The sequence below is a fragment of the Capsicum annuum genome, chromosome 3 (assembly GCF_002878395.1).
Source record: "Capsicum annuum cultivar UCD-10X-F1 chromosome 3, UCD10Xv1.1, whole genome shotgun sequence".
Taxonomy (NCBI): Eukaryota; Viridiplantae; Streptophyta; class Magnoliopsida; order Solanales; family Solanaceae; genus Capsicum; species Capsicum annuum.
The window spans coordinates 3,515,785-3,527,116 of record NC_061113.1 but is presented as its reverse complement, the minus strand read 5'-3'; the positions used below and the strand labels follow the sequence as shown (position 1 = coordinate 3,527,116).

At 35.2% G+C, this 11,332-nt stretch overlaps 1 protein-coding gene and 1 long non-coding RNA gene across 5 annotated transcripts; one reads left to right on the top strand and one right to left on the bottom strand.

Annotated features, from left to right (window-relative positions):
- Positions 1-6,137: 6,137 nt before the first annotated feature.
- Positions 6,138-7,133, top strand: LOC124896950. Its single transcript, XR_007053322.1, has 2 exons — positions 6,138-6,271; positions 6,840-7,133. It is a non-coding gene; the product is annotated as an uncharacterized LOC124896950 (long non-coding RNA).
- A 962-nt stretch (positions 7,134-8,095) lies between these two features.
- On the bottom strand, positions 8,096-10,569 carry LOC107864340. 4 transcript variants are annotated; one of them, XR_007053321.1, is made up of 3 exons: positions 9,707-10,569; positions 8,901-9,070; positions 8,096-8,782 (listed from the first exon to the last, which is right to left on the bottom strand). XR_007053321.1 is itself a non-coding variant. In XM_047408895.1 (2 exons), exons 1-2 carry the CDS (start codon positions 9,758-9,760, stop codon positions 8,528-8,530), a joined length of 309 nt encoding a protein of 102 aa, XP_047264851.1. In that variant the 5' UTR covers positions 9,761-9,953; the 3' UTR covers positions 8,411-8,527. The 4 variants fall into 4 exon arrangements, 2 of the variants coding, with proteins under 2 accessions (XP_047264851.1, XP_016566175.2); XR_007053320.1 differs by having other exon boundaries at positions 8,411-8,757; positions 9,707-10,564; XM_047408895.1 differs by lacking the exon at positions 8,901-9,070 and having other exon boundaries at positions 8,411-8,782; positions 9,707-9,953.
- Between the last annotated feature and the right edge of the window lie 763 nt (positions 10,570-11,332).

Below are 11,332 nucleotides of genomic sequence, written 5' to 3'. Positions count from 1 at the left end.
AATGTAAGTGCTTTCTTTATTATTCTGCTGGTTACATCTCTTTTTATACAAATTTTGTACATGATGAAGATAACTATAAGAGTCTTATCTAAAGCCTATTTTACAGGAAAGATAATCTTTTTGTTACAGAAAAAGCTACAACAATTCAAATTCAAAATAAACTCTAATAAGCCCCTGCAAGATCATGTTCGTGATCGAACCATGAGCTTGGATCGAAGATTGAGGAACCGATTCGTGCCAACTGCTTTAGTAAATATATCTGCAAGTTGACTTTAAGATAAAACATAGCGAACCACTAACGATTGATCTTCAACCATCTTCTGTACAAAATGATAATCAAGACGAATATGCTTCGACCGTTGATGGATGACAGGATTTCGAGATAAAAACTGTGCACTAAGATTATCACAAAGGACAATAGGGGTTCAGTGAGAGGAGCACGTAGCTCACTGAGCAGTTGCTGAACCCAAATTAATTCAGTAGTTGCAAAAGTTAAAGCACGATACTCAGCTTCAGTGCTTGAGCGGGCTACAGCCTTTTGTTTGCGAGAAGACCAACTAATCAGGTTACCTCCATAACATAATGCAAAACCATGTTGGAAGCGACTATCATCAATGTCAGAGATCCAACCGGCATCTGAAAAGGCTACAAGGCTAGAATCGGACATAGGACGCAGTAAGAGTCCATCATGGATTGGATCATTTTAGATATCGAAGTATGCGTTTGACAGCTGACCGATGAACAATGGTGGGTGCTTGTATAAATTGGCATACTCGACTGACTGCATAGGATATTTCTGGCCTAGTGGTAGTAACATATTGAAGTGCACCGACAACACTATGGTATAAACAAGCATCAGGCAGGGATCACCATAAAGAGTAAGTTTTAATCCAGGTTAAGCCGGACTAGAGATAGGCTTTGCATCAAGCATGTTAGTTCGACGAAGTAAGTCACGAATGTACCTGCCTTGAGATAAAATGATCCCATTTGATGTTGGAGATACTTCAATACCAAGAAAATAATTTAAGGAACCAAGATCTTTGAGAGCAAATTGTTGATCAAGAGAACGAATAAATGCAGTGATGAAATCACTATCGGTGCCAGTTAGAATAAGGTCATCCACATAGACAAGAACATATGTTGTGTGCTTAGAAGTTTGCTGCACAAAAAGAGAAAAGTCAGATAAACTAGAGCGGAAGCCAATACCGAGGAGAAAAAGCTTTAACTTATTAAACCAAGCGTGTGGCGCTTGTTTGAGGCCATATAAGGCTTTGTTCAATTTGCATACAAAATGTGGCCAATGAGGATCAAAAAATACTTTTGGTTGCTCCATAAACACTTGTTCGGAGAGATCACCATTTAAGAACGCATTGTTAATGTCAAGTTGTCGAATGGGCCACTTATTTTTCACAGATAAAGACAGAACAAGCCGAATCGTTGTAGGCTTAACAACGGGACTGAAAGTATCAAAGTAATTAACACCCTCCTCTTGGTGAACATCTTTCACTATAAGACGAGCTTTGTGACGTTCAATTGATCCATCAACTTTCCTCTTAACCCTGTAGACCTATTTACAACCAACAATGTTAGAATTAAGTGGTGGTGGAACCAATGTCCAAGTCTTATTTTGCATAAGGGCTAAAAATTCTGTCTGCATAGCATGATGCCATTCAGGATATTTGGAGGCTTGATGATATGTTGTAGGTTCTGGAATGTGCGAAGGATCAGGATAAAGAGAATGTTGAGATGTTATAAGAGATTTTGGTTTTAAGGAATTAGTTTTACTTCAAACAACCATGTGATGACTAGAGGTGTCGAAGGGGCAAAATTATGAAGGGGTTGAGGTCGGGTAAGATGAACCAGATGGTGGCAGGTGTTCATATGGGTTAATGGTTGGTGTATTTTCTGTTTGTGGATATTTTTGAGGGGATATAGTAGAGGGTATGTGTGTATGATTAGTGTGTTTAGATGAGGGGATAGGTGATGCAACTGGAGGACTTGATGATGACCTTGATGCGAGAGAATGTGAACGCACTAGACGTTGAGAAGCTTGATTGAGTAAAGAGAAAGAAGAGTTTCTGAAATGGGACGAGGAGGAGGATGATGTTGTGATCTGCAGCATGGAGGAATACGGGAAAGTATTTTCATCAAACACAACATGACGAGTAATATAAATTCGAGAAGACGCGACATGTTAACAAAGGTAACCTTTGTAACGAGAACTATATCCTACAAAGAAACAAGGAAGAGACCGAAAATCAACTTTGTGATGATTGTAAGGTCGAAGAAAAGGATAACAAAGGCAACCGAAAGTTTTGAGAAAATCATAATCGGGAGAATTTTTGTACAGTAATTGATATGGTGATTTAAAGGACAAAGAAGAGGATATTGTAATATTAGATAAGTACGTAGCAGTGAGAAATGCATGCTCCCAAAATTGAAATGGAAGAGAAGCATGGGACCGAAGAGCGAGTCCTTTTTCAATTATAATACGATTTTGGTGTTCCGATGCACCATTTTGTTGAGGTGTATAAGGACAAGAAATACGATGATGAATGCCTTGATTTTGTAAAAACGATGATACATTTCTGTACTCACCTCCCCAGTTAGTTTGAACTGATTTTATTTTTGTCCCAAACTGGGTTTCAACGGCCGACTTAAATTGAGTGAAAAATTAAAAAACTTGCAATTTATGTGACATGAAATATATCCAAATAAATTTGTTGCAATCATCAATGAATAAAACAAAGTAGGAGGATCCATTAATAGAAGGAACGGGGAAAGGTTCCCAAACATCAGAATAAACTAATTGAAAAGGACTACTGCTAGAAACATGGGAATGGAAAAAGGGTAGGAGTCGACTCTTGCCTAGTTGACAAGGTTCGCAAACATTAGGAAAATCAAAGCTAGAAACAGGTAGCCTAAAATTAGACACAAGACAACGAAGAAGAGCTTCATTTGGATGAGTTAGTCGACGATGCCAACCAACAAGAGAGGTGCGTTCACCAAGAAATACGGAAGGCGGAGAAGACTGAGGATGAGACGATGATAGTTGAAGACGGTACAGGTCATCATCAAGTGTTCCTCGCAGCAGTTTTCTGCCCTGCAAATCCTTCACATAGCAATCATAAGGATGAAATTCCACATAGACATTATTATCACAAGTTAGTTTAGAAACACTAAGTAAATTCTTGGAAATTTTAGGGACATGGAGAATATTTTTAAGATGAATGGGTTGTGTGCGTGCAGACAAAATTGATGAGCCAATGTGCGAAATAGGAAGTTTCATACCATTACCAACCGCTAAACCATCATTGCCGGTGTAAGGCTGTAACGAGAGGTTAGCCATGTCTGAAGTCACATGATGTGTTGCACCCGAATCAAAATACCAAGCAGGATCAACAATAGCCGAAGGAGAAGCAAAATGTGCTTGTTTGGGAGTTGACCATGATGGCGATGGCTTTGTTGGTGGATAATTTTTTTCATTGGAGCGATGGTAGCAATTACGAGCTTCATGATTAGTTTTACCACATATTTGACATGTCACATGACGCTTGGACTGACGATTATTGAACTGAGAGAATGCAGAATGGGAATATTGTTGAGGTACTATAGATTGAGCATGATTATGAGAATTATGGGAAACAAAATTAGAGAGCGGGGGCGGTCCAAGAATAGATTACTGGTTGGTATTATGAACGGGTGGAGAGGGAGAAGGATAAGCTGAATTTTGAGTTAAGAGGGCATGAGAAGGAGTAGAGCCAAATTGAGTATTAATGGTGGTCAAACGAATTTCTTCAGCCAAGCGTTCTTCTTCCTGAAGGAGGAGTCCAAACAGTTCTTCGGGAGTCATAGGACCAGAACGCATATTAAGTGCAGCCTTAAAAATTCCAAATGAAGAATCCAGGCCATTAAGAACAAATAAGATGAAGTCATCATCTTGTACAATGTACAAGTTTTTTGCTAAAGAGTCGGTGATAGCACGTTTCTTCTCAAAGTATTCTGTGATGGAAAGATTGCCTTTAGGAAGGTTTTGAAGTTGAGATTTTAATTGCATAACTCGGGCGCGTTTCTGCGATTGAAACATGCGCTCAATTTTAATCCAAGCATCATAAGAAGAGGTAGCTTGAGTTAAGTGACCAAGAAGAGGATCAGAAATTATTTGACGAAGCCAAACAAGAATAAGAAGATCACTGCGTCGCCATTCATCATACTCAGGGTTAGAAGTAACCACTGGTTGTGCGTGGCTGGGAGCGGACGCTGTAGTAGAAGGGGCGACAGTAATGGTTTTTGGAGGAGGATTGGAACCAAGAACAAAGGAGTCAAGAGAAAAGGCTCTGAGTATGTCGAAGGTATTTTCTTTCCAAAGACAATAGTTGTTTCTATCAAGTTTGAGAGAGAGGTTTGGCAACTGAATAATATTGAAAGAATCAGAGTCTTTTGCAAGTGATAACAGGTTGCTGGAGTTTTGAGGATTGGCCATAGGATCGATAGGCAAATCTAATACCATACATATAGAAAAGTTGAGCACACCAGAAGGTTTGAACGTAAGTGCTTTCTTTATTATTCTGTTGGTTACATCTTTTTTTATACAAATTTTGTACATGATGAAGATAACTATAAGAGTCTTATCTAATGCCTATTTTACAGGAAAGATAATCTTTTTGTTAGAGAAAAAGCTACAACAATTCTAATTCAAAATAAACTCTAATACAAGCCAAACAGTTGGCCATCGTATTTGTCAAACAAGGGCTCTTGTAGCATACAAGAGGAACTTTAAAGAAAAAGAAATTAATATGTCTCACTCTCAATCCTCAGATGGTTCAAGCTCACCAACAAAGAAGAAAGAGTCTTCTAACAACTATAGTAAAAAGCCTCTCGGATGTTATCAACGTGGTAAAGTAGGACACGTAAAAAGAAATTGTCGAGCTACGAAGAGCATCATGGCTTAGACAAAACATGTGGTGGAAGAAGAAGAAAAAGATTGAGGGAAGGTGCTTAGCAGCTGAGAGTCGAGCAATAGATATCTAGGCTTCCTTCAATTTTAAAAAGAAATTGGTCGTGAATTCAGGATATCATACTACCCATCACGTGACAAATGAAGGCACTGATGTCATCAACAAGAAGTAAGAAAATTTTGAAAAATAATTGGACTGGTGATATGTTAGCTGCTATTGAGGAAATCGAAGAAGTAGATCATGAAACTGACAATAAAAGTCTGAACGTGAAGGATGTTGAAATAGATCCTGAAATCAGCCAAAAATTTTCCTCTTACTTCTTCTTAGCCCAAAAGTAAAACATTATTCCAGACTAGCCCAATTTCTCCATGAGCCCTAATTTTTTACTTTAGGTTCCCTCCTCGTAAATCAGTTTAACTGCACGTGTCTCGCACGTATAACATTTGATTAATTAAAATTAAATAATTTTATCTATTGAGGAGATTTTAATAAAAGTATAAAAAGTTCAAATCATTTTTCGAAGATACTTCACACTTTAATATAATAATGTAAACATAAACATATATTTTAGTGTGTATATATATATATATATTATCAACATAAGTTTCAAGTGGTTTGCGTTTACCATGTAGTACCTCTTCCCCTTGCTGTCAGAGGATAAGAGATATGCACCATTTGAACTGTATTTGTGGCACGGTTTTTTTTAAGACTTCTAATAAGGAAAGATTTTATCATAAATATGTTTAATTAACTTTCAACTCTTAAATATTAGAAAAAATAGCGAAAAGAAGATTTTGTCTAAAGAAAAGACATTTAATGAAGGGCAAAAAATGCAAATAACTTTGTAAGGCCTTCAAACTTTTCATGTATTATAGATTATAGATTATAGATATAGATATAAATATAGTTATGGATTATATTATAGATATAAATTGTAGATATATATTATAGAGATAGATTAATCATGTAATATTGTTTTTGTTATTTCTGACTAATCATGTAAAATTACGACTAGGAAAGATGGTAATTTGACTAGGAAAGATGGTAATTTTCTACAACAATAGAAGCAAATTGATTATTTTTCCTAAATTGATTGTGATTTAATCACTTGCCAATATGCTCAACTCATTTCAGATTATATTAACCATAAATTAAGAATACATAAGGATTCTCAAAAGGAACCATGAATTTAAGATCTACAAGTTGCTATAAATCTATCCAAGATAAATTAGCAACTTTAATTTATTTAGATATGGCAATGAACAAGTGTTCCTTCTCTTGGTTTTTGGTTTGTTTAATTCTCATTACCATTGGTATGTCTCTCTCGTGCCGCTCTAGCGAGAATTGGTTTTTAAGGTCACTTATAATTTTTATTTTTTAGTTTTATGCCTTTTTCATATGAAATCTTCATTTTTACACATATCAGATCTGAAAAGATCATTTTTTGCAATTCATTTTGTAAGTGGACAGGAGATCTTAGTTCGCCAGCCCTCTTTCATTGAAATAGAATCCTTATAGTCTCGTTTTAAATCTTAATCGTGGCGTTCGGATCTGTTCTAGCATACCTAGACTAATTCCACGTGACATCTGTCACCTGCCACCAATATTAGATACTAGGTAACTTGTATACAAGTACATGATAAATGGAAAGAAATCACCTAGCATTTTTGTCTCTGTTGAAATTTGAACCTAACACCTTATGATTCTCGACCTGCTTCATTGACCCCTGGACGACACCGGTTTGGTTGAAATGCTACCATTTGATGAGTACCAAATTGTTAGAACTATTGTTCCAAACGCTTATTTTTTTAAACTTTGGTATATACATATACTCTTTTTGATAATTAAAATAAAGTTTGATTTCATTTTGTATTTTGTTAGGTATGAAGAGCGAGGCCATGGATGCTACCATGAATCACCCACACCCACCATGCAAGACATACAATGATTGCTGGCATTTTTGTGGCCTAATGATCCCATTTTGTGTGGAGGGCATTTGTCAATGTGGTATTGCCCCAAAGCAAAAGAACAAGTCTATTAGATATTCTCCAAATGAGTAATTAGAAAACTTTAATTAATTGTTCTCCTACTCCACATTTCCTTTGATTTAATTTCTTGCAATGAAATAAAGATTGTTGGAGTATTTGATATAAATTATAAAGTTGTTTCATATTAGTGGATGTCAATAGTTTGTTAACTTTGTTAAGCATAAGGATGAGAAATGGCCATTTCATTTAACTATGGGTTAAATGTGATTAATTAAATATCACATGAAGTAAAAATCCAACTAAAAGGCATATTATTCAAAGTTTAGTTGTAATAGAAATGATTTCCACCTATTTAGATAAGTGAATTTTGAATTTAAGTTTTGTGCGCGGTGTGTAACCTGCAACAGCAGATTAAGTTTTTTTTTTCTTATAGTGTAGAATACTTTATACACACAAACTTTAAACTCGTGAATTTTTATGTAACTAAGAAATTTTTTTTTTGCTTGTGGAGAACAAGCGATGTAACCAGTAAACTATACTTCCTACGTTTACTTTTACTTGTCACAATTTTACTTTTTACTTCTCGAGGTCAATCTGCATGAATTTTAACCAATATTTTAAGATATATGTAATGTGGCCTTTTGTTTGTTTCTTGGATTCACACTTGGTTAAACAAAGTTGCTACCAAACACTTGCAAGATAATGTGTTAGCTTTGTCAAATTTGGTTGGCTAGTCCAACATTGCATGCAATTTGTTTTCTTGTTAAATTTGGTTGGCAGAGTAGTGTGTTGATGTCATTGATGATATCAACGTAGGTTTGTTTTCTGTCTATAAATAGAGGTAGCTCCACCTCTCTTCAAAACACTATTTTGTGAATAGTGGTATCAGAGCCCAGGTTCAGGTATAGTTACACGCGGTCCCAACAATATGTTTTTTCATCATACTAATATGAGTTACAATAAGTTGCAACCTAAGCCATCTCATATTATTATGATGAAAAATATATCTTAAGAAATTAATCGAAATTCATGCAGATTAACCTCGAGAAGCGAAATAGCGACAAGTAAAAGCGAATGGAGGGAGTATTAAATTAGGAGATTTAACAATTCCACCAACGTAAAGCTTTAAATGATTGGCAAAACAAAATGTCAACACTTTCAAAGGTTCAATATTACTGTAGCTAAACAACATAATTTGTCCCTAATCTTATTTACAAGATTCTTAAAAACAGTTCGAGCCTTGAAAACAGCCTGTAGCAGAAATGCAAAGTAAGGCGCTGCGTACAATACACCCTTGTGGTGGACCCTTCCCTGGACCCTGTGCATAGCTTGAGCTTTAGTGCAATGGGTTGCCCTTTTAAAAGCAGTTCGAGATTCTTGCTGCTTTGATGTATTTGTACAAGATTATGTGAATCATAGCATTCTCCTCAGCAATTGAAACTAACTCGCTTATACAGTCAGACCTTGTTATAACAACCATTCGCTATAACATTTCACTAAAAGAGATGTAAACGTCAAATGTCAGTCTGTCTGTCAATATACATATATAACACCATCTCGTTATTGCGGGATTTGACTGTACTAATATAATGTGAAACCATCATCATACGAAACATGCCATCCTTGCCTACAAGGTAGAGCATTTTCATCATATTCAGCACAGCAACTCCATCTCTTTTTCCAATTTTCTCTTCCTGTATTCGGCCTGTTATCTTTGTCGTTCCATTTGTAGACGATTACTCCAGATTCATCGCTCCATTCTCCATCGATTCCTTGGTGGGGTGGTGCCAGGGAAAATAGTCCTTTATCTCCTGAGATCATCAAATGCAAATGTTCCTATGGATATATGAGGACCAAGAATTATACGAATAGAAGCTAGAATGTCAAATGATTCACTCAGTAATCGCGCATCAATCTCAGACAACTGAATTCATTAGCTGTGATAACTACTTACATAGCTCCAGAGTCCAGCCCAAAACAGAACACAAATCGTGGCAATTCAATGTCAAAATGTACCGCGGACTACCCTTGGAAACTCCCATCGTCACAGCCCAAGAACATGGCACGTATTTTCCACTATGTCAAACTAAACGATTTGTCCTTTGAGCTACACCACCTTCGAACCTAATAAGTGTGTACCATCAACCGTGTTAACTTGTTAGCTATAATCCCCTTGGCGGAGGGCGGATCAAGAAGGACTGACTGATTAGGCAAAGCAAATCCCACATCGAAATGGAATAAAAAAGTGAAGAGTTTTATAAGACATAGCTCCACTTCGAATGGCATGCAAGCTTTTGAAGCTCATCGCGGTGTAGCCCGAAAGACAATTCTATGCTTGGGCCTAAGCCCAAAGCGGACAATACGTCACTCATGGACATGAGTCGTGAACGCTAGCCTATGTCCAAAAGTGTGTATTTATATACCTCTTCTTAAGTCTGTCAATCCTTATTTTTTGCCTATCTTAATACTAGGAGTACTAGTCTACAACAATTTCTTGTCTCCAATAAATAGTCAAATCATGTGAGGTAAAAGATAAAACAAAGAACATGTGTAGTTTAATGGTCAATAACATGGGTAGGTCTCAAGTCAATTCTTTGGACAAAGTTAATTGTTACAATGTTGTTGGTGTCAAATATACCGTGAAATTAGTTGAGGTGTGCAAAAATTGGTCTGGACACCACAATTATCAAATATGTAAATAAATAAAACAAAGGGAAGCAAAAACAAAATAAAAAAATCAAGAATTGGGAAAGGATGTACCATTTGTGTGGCCATGGAAAGAGCATGCAATGGGGGAATTATCTTTGTCTTCATAAAAAGTATTGCACCTCAAGCATTTCTTCTTATAATTTTGGGCATTCACAATTTGTAATCTTCTAAATCCTTTAGAATTTTTTTTTCTCCAACAAGAATTTGGGAATAATATATTTTGAGGATGAAAAACCAGAGTCATGAGAAAGGGATGCAAAAAGGATAATTGAAGAGATAAATAAACATAAAAAGTAGAATGAAAATATCTTGCTCATATAAGATGAGGACAAAAGCCCAAATACAAACTAAAGCCCATTAATTATAGTATAATGTATGTTTTGTATATGTTGCATTGCAAAAATAGAAGATGACATATGTACTGTACCTATGCAATAGAAGATGACATATTACTTTATGTTCTCGAAATAAATTATGATCGAGTCAATAGAGAACTTATGATAATGTTGTCATGTTATTTGTGAGTAATTCAACAGGACATATATGTTGAATATAGCATGAAATTTTATATCGATATAATCAATGGCGGATGTACATGTATTCCAGGGGGTTCGGATGAATCCTCTTCATCAGAAAATTATACTATTTTTACATGGTAAAAAAAAAAAATTTATGTATAAATAATAGAGGTTGAACCCCCTTCGACTAGTCCGTATATGTACTACTGAACCCCCCTTCGACTAGTCCGTATATGTACTATTGAACCCCTCACTGAAAATCCTGGATCCGCCCCTGGTTATAATTTATATGTTATCATTTTGAAATGTACTTTTTTTTTCCTTTTATATCTTTGAAATCATAAAAGAGAAGTATGATCATGAGTGAATAAGATTAAATAAAGGTATTATAAATGAAAATTTGAATCTATGTCAATCGCATAGAGTTTATAACTAGGGTGAATATAGCATAAAATTATATCATTTTGTTGTTTTTTTAATGTTGATTTTGAAATTTATTTTTTCCTTCTATTTGTTGTAGCTTTGGAGTTTGGAATCATAATAATTTAGTATGATTTTGTGAGTAATTCAACATGACAGATAAATCGAGTATAACATGATCAAATCTATTATAAATAATTACATGTTACAACCTGAGCCTTTTTTTCATAATATAATTTTAAAATATGATTTCTACGTACCAAATACCTCACTTGCATGTCACAATTTACTAATTTTGGATCCGCTTGATGTCATCTTTGCTCTAAACTTAAAAATATAAAATTTTATTCTAAACTTTTGGACGTTCACTTACATTATATACACAAGTGCGGCCAACCATAACATGGCTAAAATTACATTCGTACACGTAAGGAACTAGTCAAGATATTGCCTTCTTCAATTGGATAGAGTTCTTTCAGTCTTTTTGTTCTAGTTTGTCACGTTTCTTTAGTCTTTTTTTAAGTAAAGGAATTTTATTAGTCCCCAAAATTCAATATTGTGAGTTTGTAATATGTTGAGTGAGTACTTTTACAATTCAATAAAGTCCTAAAGAGCCCCCAAATTTTGCAATTATTTCCAAATATTATTTATTCAATAAGTATTTAACGGAAAATAGTTAAAAATATTTCTGAACTATTTGAAATAAATTAAAAATACCCCTTGTTAGTTTTTTGGCTCA

Bases quoted from the DNA above. Each gene is read 5' to 3' on its own strand.
- LOC107864340 (XM_016710689.2), bottom strand. From the start codon at position 9,899: ATGACTCTGGTTTTTCATCCTCAAAATATATTATTCCCAAATTCTTGT. The intron at 8,758-9,706 runs GTACATCCTTTC...TGATGATCTCAG, and splicing joins TTTCCATGGCCACACAAATG to GAGATAAAGGACTATTTTCC.